Below are 15,254 nucleotides of genomic sequence, written 5' to 3'. Positions count from 1 at the left end.
CAAATAAACATCGTCCCAGGCGGGGCTTCTACCTCAGGCCGTCAGGAGGCATGGGTAGGCATCACAGAGCGCCCAACTTTTCGATTCTATTCCTCTATCGCCATTGACTACTAAATCTCTTCCATCACCGACATCATTTTCGTAACTCGGTCAAGGCCATCGTCTCTCTTTGCGGCACCCCGCCCACAAACCAACAAACACATCGTGCCTCTCAAAGCTCCGTTCGCACATTCTCACGCGCCTTCTCCTTCGGCGCCTTCTCCTCCTCGTGCATCACCATCATCGAGATGGCCTCGTACGCCAGGTTGGCAGCCGCAAACGCCGTGTCGCCGCCGGCACTATCATACGCCGGCGTCACCTCCACCACGTCCACGCCCACCACGTCGAGCCTGCCCAGCACCGTCATGATCCGGATCAGCTCGCGCGACGTCCAGCCGCCCGTCTCCGGCGCGCCCGTGCCCGGCGCGAACGCCGGGTCCAGCACGTCAATGTCTATGCTCACGTAGACGGGCACGTCCGGGCCAATCACCTCGTAGATCCTATCCGCAATGGCGTCGGCGCCCACGTCGTCCATCTCCTCGACGCTGATGCGCAGGAACCCCATGCCGTCGTCCGACCCCAGGTCCGCCGCGCCCGTGACGCGCCCGTGGATGCCCGCGTGCACCAGCCGCCGAGGAATCAGCAGCCCCTCCTGCACGGCGTGCCAGAAGACGGTCCCGTGGTGCACCTCGGACGCCTTGGACTTCCAGGCCTTGCGCGGGTACGCGTCCGGCGCCAGGGTGTCCATGTGCGCGTCAAAGTGCAGCAGCGCGACCGGCTCGCCGCGCACCGTCTTGAGCGCTCGTAGCATCGGCAGTACAACGGAGTGGTCGCCGCCGAGCAGCACGAGCCGCGGGTGCGACCAGCGGTCGGTCGTGGTCGGGTGCGAGAGCAGGTTGGCGAGCCCGTCCTCCATCTGCTCCATGGCCAGCACCGGGTCGTTGGGAATGATGGGCACGTCACCGCAATCGAGGACCGACGCCCACGACTCGTACGGGTTGAAGCCTAGTTTGGTGTGGAAGCTGCGCGTGGAGAGGTGCCGTCCGGATGCCCAGCGGATGGCCTTAGGACCTTCCCGAGCACCTGTGTTCTGTCATCAGTCACTGCCAAGGTGTTTGCGAGTGCGGGGACTGGCCTCACCGGATCGATAGGTTGTAAGCGCGTCAAAGGGGAGCCCGACGACGGCAATGTCAAACGCAAGAGACTGGTTCACCAGACATTTCGAATGCGGAAGATGATTGAAGGTCGATATCCCGGAGATCGCCCACTAGTCACCATCAGTCAGTCTCGGTCAATATTCATGCTCGGATAGGCTGGGGACGCGTACGTCAGAGCCCCATTTCTCTTCCAGTTCAGCAGTCGTCTCTGTCTTGACGGCCCAAGAAGCGTCTACGAGCCAGAGGACCAGCGCAGCCAGCGCCAAGACGCGCGCAAAGAGTGATCGAAGAGCCATCCTATAACGGGTCCGCAATGAATGCTCTTTGTAGCAAGCTCCTCCGGGCATTGCGTCTCGGTCTCCCCTATTTCAAGAAGCTGTAGTCCTCTCGGAGACAGGAAACGGCGACGCAACTCGTCCCGCGGCAGGCTTTACCGCTTCGCAAAGAGCCACTTCATTCCGCACAACGAGGGTCCCCGGCCTGCCTCCTCTGGCTCTCAACGCATGGGGACGCCATCCTGTTGTCTGTGCTGACAAGATTCCACGACGTGCGGCCTGGATAGCTTATCGTTTATCTTTCGTTGTGATTTTGGACAAGGGGCGAACGGTACTGCGCGCTGACGCTCTATTTATTTGTTATGCATAAATGATTTCGTATCGAATAATGGTGTAGGGGGGTTCGACCCACGCTGCACGCAGATCTTCACTGCACCGAGTTGCTGTGCAGCGTCTTTCATCCCCTTCGTCATCGACCGCTGGTGTCGCCGCAGTCGAGGAGGTGACTTCGATCTCGATTCTGTAGCCCAGCTGTGCCAATCCCAGCTGTCTGCTGCGGCCTTCGGCAAGCGTCAGAGCGCCGTCGGCCTTGTTCTCACGCGGCTCACCGGCCACTTGCACATGACGGTATCGTGTCTAACCCTGAATGTATTAAACCCCTAACAACTCTTGATGTCTATGCTATTACAAAACCTGATCTAGCGAAGCAATACCGTGTCGCCCGTACGAGGCAGTCGACCCCCCTGCCGGTGGCGAATATTCCAGCTCGCTGAAGAGCCGCTCTGGTTGCGGCTGCCTCAGCTGAACTATCCACATTTTAGCAGCGTACAATGCGCGATATCAGCAGACAAGTATTACCATCCGCATTGCCGTTCCACGTCATGAAACTGTCCATCATGGCTGAGTTGACTGAGTTGACAAATGGTGTGCTAGGAGCGTGCTGGTCTTGCATCCAAGTCCGGACTAGGGCAGAGTCATTGTTGCCGAACAACAAGGCAGCTTGATCTTCTGAACCAGCTGCCACTGGTTCAGAAAAAGCCGTGCCAATCCTCTCGCTGCCCGGAGCAGTGCTGCTCCCTGCTGAGAGCGTCATACGCAGAGTTTTCCGTGAGATTGGGTCCAGCTGCTCTGCTTCCAAGGGGTGAGTTAGCACGATGCAAAGCGACTCGGTGTCCAATCGGTTGCCTTCGGTGCCCACCTTGAGGACGATTTCGCTTCTTGGAAGTCATGTTTTTGAGCGTTGCTGCAATGAATAGACCCAGGTTCGTGAGGTTCAGATCCATTACAAGTTGGTTTATGCCGAGTTCCATCAGTTTTGCACTGGCAGTAGCCATTTGCTCTTTTGTGCATCTGGATGTGTATCTGGATTATCCGTTCGTTAGCAGTCATTTTTTTGCATGTCAAGGGCGGAGACGTACGCTGAGTGAGGCACATCTACCGGCAACGCAATTAGATAGCCCAGGTCAGAGCAAACCCCGAAAGCCTTTGTCCACTCATGATACTTATGACCTTGGTCTATCCAATTCAGGCATTTATTCGTCGTCTTTTTGTTTGGGAAGCGCTCGGGATACTTTTGGCAAAGTGTCTTGACGAGCTCCAGGCGGCTTTCCCGTATCCAGTGCTCGCCCGTATGGAGGCCTGCCTCGACAACATGGCGGTAGATGTTGTAGCACTCGAACCTGTGGAGCACTCTCAATACGTCACGCGAGTCGGCATTGTGCTTCTTGGTAGCTATCGCAGCCTCCCAGCCTTGTCCCGTTGGCAAGGCCACCTTGGCGGCCTGCACAGAGCGGAAGAACTCAGCAGGGTTCAACTTGCAGTCGCGCAGAAGCTTTTCCGTGTCTGGCGCAAATTGAACCTGGCTGATGGCAGCTAGGTGCACTCCGGGCTGAGCATGGCAAATGGCATCGGTGGGTGGTGTCGCCGTCTTCGCACACGAAGCACCTGGGGCGGGGAGCTGACGGCTAGTGTCTTGAGCTCTGAAGCCTCCAGCACGAGGGTTCCAAGGCAGAAGAAACACATCGCTTGACTGACGGCCGGTGGACGAGGTTGGCGCTGGTGAGGGCGAGGCTTGGCCGTGTCCGGTAACAAGACGAGGAGTCGCAGCGCTTTCTAGCTGATGCCCTGGATGTGCTACCGGATCCGCGGGTTGTGAGCTCCAAGTCGTATCCAAGTCGTCTGCTGCCAACCGCCTTGTTTCGCGGTCACCATTCGCCAGCTGGATGCGATGTAAGCCTCCCTCTGCTAGTGGCCGTGGGCTTGTATGGGTGTCATCTCTGCGTTGGTGGTGTCGTAGATCCAATTCGGTGGGCTGTTTGTTGCTAGAGTGGTCAGCCAATGCCGTCGGAGTGTAGGATGGTCATGATAATAATGATAAGTACGATAAGGATAATACAGATGATAAGGATGATGGGGGTGACAGAAATGACAAGAATGACAAGAATAATCACAATGATAATTATGACAATAATGATGATGATGATAATAAAAAGAAGCAAACCTGGCAGTGATACAAAATGACAAATAGCCGCTTCAGGGTAGTCAATTCGCCGTCGGCTAGTTGCCTAAGGCAATTTGACACATCTGCAGCCGTGATTTGGCTCTCATTGGCCATGAAATAGCGAGCCAGCCGTGTCAGCAAATCCTGGAGTTCTGTGCTGCTCCATCTCGGCCTTGCCCACATCTCGAGAATGAAGGGAGCGAGCGAGCGCGGCAGAGCAGGTCCCATGGCGCATTCTACTCGTGGGAGCTCGGTATGCGTATAAATCATCTCTTGTATCGTGTGGCAAAGTGAGATTTGCATTTCTTGGTCATGCATATGCAGACTCCCTTATCCGGATCAACCAGCCACTCAACCGCTTCGTGGAGACCCAATTGCATTTTGCTGCACCTGCTTCCATCGCCTACTGTATGTCGCCTCATAGCCAATGGTGTAAGGTCATGGCCGAATTACAGCTGCAATATATCTGCAGCGTCCACTTAGGCACGAATACCATAAAGACTTCAGAAGAAACTGGAACATTGGAACGCAAGAGGACGGAGTATGCAGGCCGATCTGCTTGCATCAGAAGGGGAGGGGATCAGCGGTGGAAGAGGTCAGCGGTGGAAGAGGTCAGCGGTGGAAGAGATCAGCAGTGGAGGGGGCTGTCGCCCAAGAAAAGCCATACCTGCAAGGTGCAGTTTCTTGCTACCTACTTGAGCACAACTCTATGAACTGTATCTGTAGTTAGCTCGCTTGTTGATGGTACGAATGCATCTTGGATACTGTTGAGGCGACATGGAAAGCTGCCAAAGACAGGTATGTGTAGGTGGTGGTACAGGGTATTTCATGCGTGAGCTTGGCAAGGTGAGAAAGAGGCCGGATCGAGCTTGCCGGCTTAGTTGCCGATTCATGGTCTGAAACTTACAGGTTCAGATCTTGCCTCTTGCGACGGCGACTGTCAGCCGGAAGCAATCCCCCAAGCACAGCGCTTTATATCGCTCAGACCCTAAGTGTGATATTATATATATATATATATGTAGAGTGCGTATGTGGCGATCATCGCCATAGCGTCCGATGAATATGCTGGGCAGAGCCAAACAACCCAACCCACCCACCCACCTAGGGTTACTACGTGTCACCAGAATCCGAAGCAGTACAAATCATGACGCATACAGCACGTTTTGTTTATTAATTATTCTCCAAAGTCAGGAGTTACAAATGCAGATCCTCATTGTGATCTGCGGTTAGTTGGCCGCTGCAGCTTGCCTAGGGCGGTAACATGTCTTGGGCTCGGATGTGCAGCTTCGTTACATAGAGCGTGGACTGGCAGCAGAAACTATTGCGTAGCTTCTCGCTATCCATCAGCATGGTCAAAATTACTTGAACACCTTTACTACCGCAGTAGATGGTGGATGATGCAACTTCACTTTGGCAGCACAACATACCTACCCTACACCCGGGAGCCGAAGCCAAGCCAAGCCAAACCTTTTCAGCCCTCGATCGGCTCGAGCTCACGGAATGAAATCTACATCCAAGAGAATTGAACAACAAAGTGCTGGTCTCTTTGCAAGCGTGCCAATTGCAAACCCACACCGAAATATCGGGGTTTCGTCCGCTGGATCCTTCCGATGTACCTTTCATGGATGCGGCAAGACCTATTCCCAGGCCGGCCATTTATACCGTCACCGGTTGAACCGTGCGCAACCCCCCCTTCTAAACTCAAAAGCTGATTCAAAAACTGAATGAGTGATTAAAGACGCACCGAAGCACATCTATGTCTGTGACTTTCGTGGCTGTTACAGGTCCTTCGTGAGAAGAGACCTCCTTGATCGACATAAGGCTCGCCACAAAAGTCGACAAGCCAGCCTTGGCAAGTGCGCGCATTCGCCACAAACTACTTGCAGCACGGGTGATCCATCTGTCGAGGCCGCATTCTCAGACCTGCTGTTTGGGCAGATATCCACGGCAGGACTTGGTTATGACCGGTCACTCAACCTGGTCACCAGGTCATGCACGAAGCCATCAGTAGTAGTGCACTCATCAACATCATTTGCATCATCGAAGCCGCACATTTCTCCATTACAACACAAAAATATCTCCTCAGGCTACTCTCCGGGGCAGCAGACTGAAGATGAGCTTTCGTGCGCTCAAGAGGCAAACCAGCCCAATCTGCAGGATGGCGCGGGTGAGACAACCTGTCGACAGAATGCTGGTGCCGACGTTTGCAGATTCCAGTTCACTCAGGACTTCTCTTATAAGGAGGTCAATGTTGGCTTCGACTCTGATGGCGCCTACTTGGATGACTTTCTGGACTTTTCCGACCCATTTCACGACCCGGGAGCCATCTTACCCACGACCTTGGACGAAGCCATAGGAGGGCCTCCCACCACCATCCCTCCATTCAGCGCCGAATCAGCAAATGATTTCCACGACTTCACATTTGACCCTGCTTCACTTCCATCAGATTTAGGTTCATCGTTATTCACAGGCGCATCTACCTCATCTGTGATGTTAGCCGGGTCCGTCTTTAACGGCTGCCAGCTCGACCGGCCCTCCTCCGGGAGTGGTGATGAATTTACCGCCTGGCTTTTTAACGAAGCTTCTACAGTCTCCTCTGCCAGTTAAAACAGCGTCGTTGATTTGGTAGATGATGTTCTTGGATTGAATCCGGGTCAAACCCCGCCGACAATTGCAGGTATATCAGAGTACCTAATGAACTGCATGGGGGAGCAGGCACAGGGAGACAAAAGCAGCGTTCTTTCGCAAAGAAAACGACAAGAGGTGCTAAAAATACTCAAGAATAAGTTGAGACCACACAAAGTCCAGAGAGGCGACAGCGGGATGCAGCAGTCGTTGAGGGCAACGTCGATGACGGTGACCATGTCCTCAGTCTTACAATGATGAATTCATACATCCACTCATACTGGCACTATTTCCACCAATAGCTTCCTATTATACACTATCCAACATATTGTGTAGAAACTTCGCCCAACGTCCTTTTTCTCGCCATCATGGCGATCGGGGCGTCAGCATTGAACCGCATTCATGGTCCATCAACGACGCGAGCCATGGCTCATCTGTCGCACCTCATCATACAGGGTCTCCGCTGGCAAATATTCATGGACCAAGATTTCTTTCAGCTAGATAAGCCCACAGAGCTTTGGGTATTACAAGCACTTGTGCTTATCACTGTGTATAGGGGTTCCGCTCCGGCTCCATGGGCATCGGCAAATAGTCCTCGGTGGTCACAGTGTTGCGGTGCACATCTATGGCAGCGTCGATGCGCGCGGCGAAGATGTGCTGGTGGTTTTGCGCGAGGACGCCGGGTCCGACGATGGTGCCGTACGGGGACGTCTTGCCGGGATCGATGCTGACCCGGCGACATGATACCCGTCGGGCGTGTCTCGAGGTGAATACCTTCCGCGAATCAAGATGGTAAGAAGAAATGTATTCGTAGTTGCCTAGGGTAATGATGAATTGAATGATCAGCTTTCGGTCGCGCACGACAACTGCGCGCCCTGTCATGAGATTGTTGTGCTTCCACAGAATACCATCGTCCTGCTCATGGATACAGATGACATTCTTGACAGTGCTCGGTTCGCCATCCGGCTTTACCAGAGTAGCGTCCAGGTATTTAATCGCGCCGAGGCAATCGCAGCCCAGGCCGAGCTGGTTGGCCGTCCAGCCAGCGCCCACGTCGCCAAAGTCAAATGCCTGCTTGCGATGATGGGGCGGTCTGGGATCACAGTACGGGACGGTAAGCTCGCTAAAGGAAAGTCTGTGTATCAAGCTGCGGTTGTTAAAGTGTATGTCGTGAAGCACGGCGCGTTCCTGCGGCGTGAAGGAGATGCGGAAGCGCTACTTCTGCCACTCGACGAGGCCGCCGTCCGTCACAGTAAAGAACACGCCATGTTTCCGAATCACGTCCAATGGCTTAAAGTCCATGCGGTCCGGCTTGTCCAGCATTTCTGGGATGTACTCAGAATGCCTCTGATGCTCAGTCGGCTTCTGCGGTACAGGATAATCTTCCCCTACCAACTACACGGCGAAGTCGGCCTCAAGATCTTCATGGCCACCGGTAGCCGTCCGTTCGACGCGCAGGACCTCCATGGTGGCAGTGTCCATAACGACGCAGAAGGGAAGCGGGAACGGGTAGTGGTTCACGTCGTCGTTGTTCTTGGTCATGCCCCGCGCAAAGAAGAAGAGTTGTGTGAGGCGACGGGTGTTGCCCGGTTCAACATCGGAGCCTCCGAACGGCCAGGGATCGATGTAAACCTGCCAATGGGGCGGGAGCTGCAGCTCCTCGACCACGCGCTGGAAGACGGGGCTGGCGAGCGCGCTGTCAATGAACTCTTGGAACTCGTCGACGGTGAAGGACGTGTGCTGGTGCTGCTCCAGGAGCCGGGTTTCCGTCTCCTTGCCTGTTGCGACGTCCACGGTCGATTCCATGTAGGAGCGGCTGCCGTCTTCTTCGATCATGTCGTACTGCGCGCGCGCTCGACGCGGGGGCGGTGTGGAGGCGGCGGGATCAGGGAAGCCGGCTCGTTCGGCGTCGAGATACGGCAGCATTTCCCGTTTGGGCGGCTCGAGATTGAAGACATTCCGGAGGAAGAGGGGCCGCTTTCGGGCATGGCGGATGATGCTGCTGACGAGGCGGATCTCGTCGCTCGAGAGAGCAGCAAGTGAGTGTGTATGAGGGCAAGACATTGAAACAAGGGCAGTTAAGGAGCGCAAAATCGGTGAGTAGATTAACACCAACAAGTTTGAATTGTAAACATGGTTCGTATTCAGTTGCATGCTGTAGGCCAGGTAGTAATAGCGGAAAGTTGGGCGGTGCGGCTTCCGAGCCACGCAACCCACGGGTATTCCTTTCCTTGGCATCCTTCACATCCCTCCCTGTGCGTGGGCTGCTTCGCAGGACTTTTGCAGGACGCTTGAGATGCGTACGATGCTTTGTCCGGTCACATGCTCGCAGCCTGACTATGAGAGCACCAGGTCGGCGGACCGCCTCTGCTCACCTCATCATGAAACGATACACATAGCCTCTATCGTTATGAAGATGGCAACATCAGAGTTAGAACGTCAACTTCAGGCCACAGAGGAATGGCAGAAGGCACAGCAGGGACTGGGCTACAACGGCAACATCCCCGAGATGATCGCGGCCAGAGCCCGCTGCGCGATTGCGTGCGACGCGCTCAACGACTCTAGGGACTATTCCCGCCGCAATCAAGTCGAGCTGTGGAGGAGGTGAGCCGTCTCACAAGGTCCCAAAAAGAGTTGCCCAGCTGACACGAACGCGACCAGACTCACCCTGGACGAGCGAGCCCTGCCGCCGCGCGCGGCGACCGAGGCCGAAGACGAGGCCCTGCTGGAGCGCGAGCCCTTCGTCTGCGCACCCGTGCGCGCCGAGTACGGCTTCAACATCCGCCTCGGTGAGTCGACCTGGGTCAACTGGAACACGACCTTCCACGACACGGTGCCGGTGACCATCGGGGCGCGGTCGCTGGTCGGGCCCAACTGCGCCTTCTACTGCGGTGCGCACCACGTGGACCCGGCGCTGCGCGATGGCGACCGCGGGCTGTGGTTCGAGCGGCCGATTATCGTCGGCGAGGACTGCTGGATTGGTGGCAACGTGGTGGTGCTGGGCGGCGTGACGATCGGGAGGGGGTGCACCATCGGCGCGGGGAGTGTGGTGACGAGGGATGTTCCCGCGTTTCACGTGGCGACGGGGAACCCGGCGAGGATCTTGCGGAAGATTGAGACGGCCATGGACGGTGGCGGTGAGGAGGAGGCGGTTCAAGAAAGGTGATGGATGCTGTTTGTTGGTTTCATGGAGTGAAGGTGTCAGGGGAATTGTGTGGAGCAACAAACAGCTGCTCCGTTTGCTCCTCGGACACGTTGTTCTAGCACCATCATCATCATTGAAGCCGGAGCACATATATTAATTGTATCTATTTCCTCTCCTTCCTCGAATACCAGTAAAAAAATCAGCGAAAACTAGATGGCTTGCAACGTGCGCCCTGAATCCCCACTCTTGTTTGGTGCCAAAATTGGCCTTCCGTGCTGAGCTTCACTCCTGCTTGCGAAACCTGACCCAGCAGTCGTGCTCCTACATAGTCATGGTTAACACGGGTCCAGCTCACTTTCGCGTCTCGCGTGATACAACTTACCTTCATATGCTGCTTTCCCTCGTCGTAAAAGAGCTCGAATCTCGACGTGATGACCGGACCCAGTTGCTCAGACCTGGGCTCGACGGCCGTCGTGTAGCCGCGATAGATGGCCGCCACCAGTGTCGTAATCTCCGCCATGGCGAGGATGTTGCCCAGGCACTGCCTGCCGTGTGTGCCCTGCGAGTTGGAGGAAAGAAAAGCCAGAACCAGGCGGTTTTACGAAAAGAAGAGGGCGGCCGAGTAGGCGGCCCGGCTAGATCCAGGCTGCCGCGACTACGGAAAGCCAGTGTAACTTGGCATTAAAGGTCAGCGTCCGAAGAGATGTGCACCGTGCCGCCTGGCAAAGGACAGAGCCAAAGGTTGGAGAAACTACAACAAAAACCGAAAAGTCGTCAAAATGAGAGACGCCGATTGAGAGCGGCAATGGATGGAACTACGAAGCCATGCCAAGATTCTCCGCTTTATTACGAGAAAATACTGTTTACTAAAATTGAGTCTAGAGAAATGCTGTTTCTCTTTTGTGGCGGTTTGTATCAGAGGATTGTTACTAAATTGGCCTGTGTTATCTACATTGAGAGGATGACGGGTAGAGATACTAGTAACAAATGCTAGGGATGTTTGCTCCGAGTTGTTAACCTGACGCACTCGCCTGTCACAGGAGTACTTTATATTCCAATATAGCTTATTTTTTCTTAATTCTTTTTTGGAGTGCTAAAAATGATCCCTTTGACGTGATATAGCTGTGCATCCGTACTCAAGACACGCACTGACGCTTGATCTTTCATAATCTGCCACTATCCGTTTTGCCTTGCTCGCACGGCCATTGCCGCTGAGAAATATCTTTTGCGTCCTCGTGCGTGGGCACCGACGCTTCTAGAGTACTTCTTTCGGTTATGGGAGGAGAATCTTGATCTCGTTGTGCTCACCACTCGTATGCTCCTTTCCTCCTGCCCGAGCTGAAGGAATTGTCGGTTCCGTTGGGGAAGGACTGAACGTGGACAAGGCCCAAGTCTAATAAACCATGTGTGCCCCAAACGCCTTGGATGTATAGCCGGCACCTTTTCTAATGTAACCCTTTCTAACGTGCCAGTGCTTCTCCCTGGTCTCCACGTTCAGTCATAGTAAATTGAGACACTGTATCCCGAATTTTACTACCTTCCAGCTGAAGCAATCTTCATACCCATCTGCCTCGCATGCTGAGCCATAAGGGCGTCCGCGATCGTTAGAGCGGCCATAGCCTCAACGATAGGTACTGCGCGAGGGACAACATTAGGGTCGTGACGGCCCTTAGCGGCTAGGACGCCCTCACCGGAAGCATCATAGCGCGCGGTAGTCTGGTCCTGGGAGATTGTAGCGGGGGGCTTGAACGCAACACGGAAGAAGATGGGCATGCCGTTAGAGATGCCACCCTGGATGCCACCCGAGTGGTTCGTCTTAGTGTATAGGCGGGAGGGAGGGATGCCAACGCTAGCGCCTGGTGTCGTAGCCTTAGCGGCGGCGGGGGTGGATACGAAGGGGTCGTTGTGGACGGATCCGCGCATCTCGGCGCCATGGAAGCCAGAGCCAATTTCAAAGCCCTTGGTCGCAGGAATTGACATGATGGCGTGCGCGAGGAGAGCCTCAAGCTTGTCAAAGCACGGCTCGCCGAGGCCGGACGGGCACCCGCGGATAATACAGGTGACTGTGCCGCCGATGGAGTCGTGCTTGTCGCGGAGCTCGGCAATCATGTCCTCCATACGCTTCATAATAGCAGTATCAGGGCACCGCACCGGCAGAAACTCGTCAACCTTGTCGCGGGTGAGGGTGTCGACGAGCTCGAGGAACTTGGGGTCGCTGCTGAGGGAGTCGATGTCGTCGAAGAGCTTGATCTTGCCGACCGAGGACACAAAGGCGACAATCTCGACGCCGTAGGCCTCGCGCAGCCACTTCTCAGCGACGGCGCCGGCGGCGACGCGGGCGATGGTCTCGCGGGCGCTGCTCCGGCCGCCCCCGGAGGAGGCCTTAATTCCGTACTTCTCGAGATAGGTCCAGTCGGCGTGGGAGGGACGCGGGTAGACATCTGTCGTTTTTGCTGCGTAGTCCTTCGGGCGTTGATCTTCGTTCATTACTGAGAGCGTTATGGGGGAGCCCAAGCTCATGGGATGTTAGTATCGTGATATTTTGACTCTCCGTGGGGTGGTCTCACGTGCGCCCGAACTCGCATCCAGATCCTATCGTCACGCGGTCCTTCTCGTCGCGCGGGGTAGTAATGGCCGACTGGCCTGGACGTCGACGGTTGAGCTGCGGCTGGATGTCATCCTCAGTGAGGGCAAGGCCTGGCGGGCAGTTCTCGATGATGCAGGAGACACACTTGCCGTGGGACTCCCCCGCGCTGTGAACAATGAGAGGTCAGTACGCCTGTTGTGCTGCGCCCGTGGTAGGTTAGTTGACAAAACTCACGTCGTCACGCGAAAGTAGTTGCCAAAGCTCGACATAGCGTCTATATCTGTTCTATATAGTCCAGTGAGCGAAGTAAGTTGAAAGCAAAAGGGAGGTGTTGACGCAGAGATATTTTTACCTCTGCGGTGACTAATCCGAGGTCGGAGCGTGGGCGGGCAGGCGCTGTCACGTGCATGAGAGATGCGGGTCCAGCGCTTGCTGGCTCCAAAGAAAGTTGCATGATCGCCTTCATTCAGCAAGCTTTCCGCCAACGTAGTCTGTACCGACACCCCCCAAATAAAAAAAAAAAAAAAAAACGACGACGGCCCGGCCCGCCGTCTTGAACACATTACGGCTGCTCGCCGAGGCAGTCTGCTTCTTCTGCCGGGGAGCCCGGCAGCAGGCCAGAGAGCTTGCGTCGGGCAACGACGTCGCTGCCGATGCATACGATGCGCGAGCACTAGTTACAACAACAAGAAACAGGACCGTCATGTATGCATAAACTGGAATTTGCTCAATTGGCCTGTCGATGCGGCGGTGGCAATGGGCGTGGCGAGGAGAGGGACGTGAGCTAATAGCTGCGGCTGCTCTGGCGCTGCTGTTCAGCAAGATGAAGGTATGTCCATACGCTGCGAGAATCATATCCAAACCATTTCTCCGATCTGTAAAAGTTGCGCAAAGCAAGTTTTGACCATTTGAATGCTGTTTAGCGGTCTCTAGCAGTGCGAAATATCTTGACAACTCCTTTGTGTTTGGTAATCACAGCGAAATCAGTGGCTGACCACCCAGCTGTCCTTGGCGTAGATGTTGGCGCCCTTGGCGATACGTGTCCTGACCATGGCTTCGTTGCCAGCTATCACTGCACAATGCAATGGCGTCCACCCAATTGTAAAGTCTCGAATCTTCAAAACGCGGCGGCTCAGCGAATCATGGATTCCGACAGTATGACCAGCCTCGTGTGTGTTTCCGCGCCGAAGCCGACCACACAAGGCCAGCTCTCGATGAGCACCAGCCCACTCGTGAGCGCTCCTCTGATGACTTGATCAGCAATTCGAGGACGACGATTTCCCCGCTCATGGCTGCGCAATGCAGGGGAGTCCAGCCGACCTTGGAATCTTTAGCGCGTATACCCGCACCTAGGTTAAGCAATAGCTTCACAATCGGTACATCTGCGTTCATCGTCGGGGTGTGGAGAGGGGTTATGCCATTTCGTCCCCTCGCGTCAACATCGAACCTCCCTACTTTAATGAATGATTTCCGGGCCCGTATTGCATTTTTCCGAGCTTGAATTAGTTCGTGGATGTGTACGACAACGCTCAACGATCCCGCCTTAGCCGCTCTGTCTAACCGGCGTTGCCAAACTCGTCGACGTCGCTGAGCTTACAGTCACGTCTAAATGCCAGCTTAAAATCCCTCACTAGCTCTCCTGGAGGCATGAAGTCTAAGATGCGGCCGCCTCAGTACATCCCGTTCATTCATGCCAGATGTTCTAAACGTTGTCCTGAGTTCTTGCTTTTATCCTTTTTTGACGCATTCTTCCGGCGTTTTCCTGACCTTGCTAAGTTTGGTTGTCTTTGTTGTAAAGCACGTCTTTTTCCACTGCATGTGTTTTTCTCCCTGCCTTGAGGCCCATGATCCGGTGTTTCGCCCATGGTCGTTTCTACCTCTGCGGGTTTCTTAAGGGAGCCAATGGCTAATAATGGTGGCTGAAATGCCAAGGAACCAATAAACTGGCATCGTATAGCACGGCTACCCGACTCAGTTACCCTGATAAGAATGCCTCTTTCGACTTCCTCAACTTAAGGGCTTTTTGTCGGGGGTAGAAGCAAACGGCAGCGGCCAACATTAGCTGGCTGCAGAGCGTCGCGTACCCATTCTTCAACCAATTCATGCGCACAGCCCCAGACGCACCTGTCTACTAATGTTTCGGCAGAAAATACCCTCCAAATTCCAACTAATCCTCCATCCCTAGTGAACTTCAGGCACCAGGAGCCTATTTCGTGCTCATGAATCTGCTGCGGCGGTGCTCGTGACAAGTCAAAGATGTTTGTGGGACACTAAGAAAAATTGCCCGGCATAGTAGTCGACGTGTGGAAGAGATACTCGTGGGGTATGCTTTGAACTGTTTTGAGAATGCTCTGGTACGTATCTCTCTGGCTTGTGTCTCCTTGACACCCTTTCATTTCGACTCCCACGAGTAACCCTGCAGTTGTAGCTCGATCCTTAAGCCAAGACGTGTGGCAGGGCACCAGCAACGATTGCATGGCTGCTGGTCAAATCAACCGGTCGCCAGGAATGATAGCAACGTGCGTCTCGGCTCTCAGCCACGGCGGTTGGTGGTGGTGGTGTGCCTCACTCACGCTCGGCATGTGTGCTGGTAACACGCGCAGATTACAGCAAAATGCGGCAGAGAGGGATGGCTGCGTTAATGGTTGACGTAAGGCAGTTTGGTGTTACAAGTGGTAAAAATTTAGAGACGAGTAAAATCCTGGTTTTATTTATTTAAACTTGATGCACAGAAGGTCAATATACCATCGTAGAATCAGCGTTCTATAAGGACTGTAAAAAAAAAGCAAGTAGTGATATTGAAAACAGTAGCTCAAGTTACAGGAACCGGGCTCACTTGCAGTCACACAGCAAAAATCCCCAGTATCAATCCCTACATATGTCTGCCTGTTGAAGGTATCCTATCCTGTCTCTGTCCGCCCAGTCA

At 54.5% G+C, this 15,254-nt stretch overlaps 6 protein-coding genes across 6 annotated transcripts; 1 reads left to right on the top strand and 5 right to left on the bottom strand.

Annotated features, from left to right (window-relative positions):
• Positions 1-211: 211 nt before the first annotated feature.
• Positions 212-3,493, bottom strand: ISF_09221 (agmatinase precursor; the record flags this gene model as incomplete). The annotated part of the gene is made up of 5 exons (XM_018852824.1): positions 212-1,122; positions 1,180-1,306; positions 1,367-1,493; positions 3,043-3,329; positions 3,407-3,493. The coding sequence occupies 5 exons, from the start codon at positions 3,491-3,493 to the stop codon at positions 212-214; spliced, it is 1,539 nt and encodes a 512-aa protein (XP_018700032.1).
• A 3,646-nt stretch (positions 3,494-7,139) lies between these two features.
• ISF_09220 (copper amine oxidase 1) lies at positions 7,140-7,919 on the bottom strand (the record flags this gene model as incomplete). Its single annotated transcript, XM_018852823.1, has 2 exons — positions 7,140-7,743; positions 7,816-7,919. The coding sequence occupies 2 exons, from the start codon at positions 7,917-7,919 to the stop codon at positions 7,140-7,142; spliced, it is 708 nt and encodes a 235-aa protein (XP_018700031.1).
• Positions 7,920-7,991: 72 nt separating this feature from the next.
• ISF_09219 (copper amine oxidase 1) lies at positions 7,992-8,660 on the bottom strand (the record flags this gene model as incomplete). Its single annotated transcript, XM_018852822.1, has 1 exon — positions 7,992-8,660. One exon carries the CDS (start codon positions 8,658-8,660, stop codon positions 7,992-7,994), a length of 669 nt encoding a protein of 222 aa, XP_018700030.1.
• Positions 8,661-9,006: 346 nt separating this feature from the next.
• Positions 9,007-9,762, top strand: ISF_09218 (Trimeric LpxA-like protein; the record flags this gene model as incomplete). The annotated part of the gene is made up of 2 exons (XM_018852821.1): positions 9,007-9,200; positions 9,258-9,762. 2 exons carry the CDS (start codon positions 9,007-9,009, stop codon positions 9,760-9,762), a joined length of 699 nt encoding a protein of 232 aa, XP_018700029.1.
• Positions 9,763-10,023: 261 nt separating this feature from the next.
• On the bottom strand, positions 10,024-10,261 carry ISF_09217 (hypothetical protein; the record flags this gene model as incomplete). Its single annotated transcript, XM_018852820.1, has 2 exons — positions 10,024-10,062; positions 10,124-10,261. 2 exons carry the CDS (start codon positions 10,259-10,261, stop codon positions 10,024-10,026), a joined length of 177 nt encoding a protein of 58 aa, XP_018700028.1.
• Positions 10,262-11,274: 1,013 nt separating this feature from the next.
• Positions 11,275-12,597, bottom strand: ISF_09216 (chorismate synthase; the record flags this gene model as incomplete). Its single annotated transcript, XM_018852819.1, has 3 exons — positions 11,275-12,256; positions 12,309-12,494; positions 12,563-12,597. The coding sequence occupies 3 exons, from the start codon at positions 12,595-12,597 to the stop codon at positions 11,275-11,277; spliced, it is 1,203 nt and encodes a 400-aa protein (XP_018700027.1).
• Between the last annotated feature and the right edge of the window lie 2,657 nt (positions 12,598-15,254).

The sequence above is a fragment of the Cordyceps fumosorosea genome, assembly GCF_001636725.1.
Source record: "Cordyceps fumosorosea ARSEF 2679 chromosome Unknown scaffold_43, whole genome shotgun sequence".
In the NCBI taxonomy this organism is placed as follows: domain Eukaryota; kingdom Fungi; phylum Ascomycota; class Sordariomycetes; order Hypocreales; family Cordycipitaceae; genus Cordyceps; species Cordyceps fumosorosea.
The sequence above is the reverse complement of the archived record's forward strand: the minus strand, read 5'-3'. Positions and strand labels throughout refer to the sequence as shown.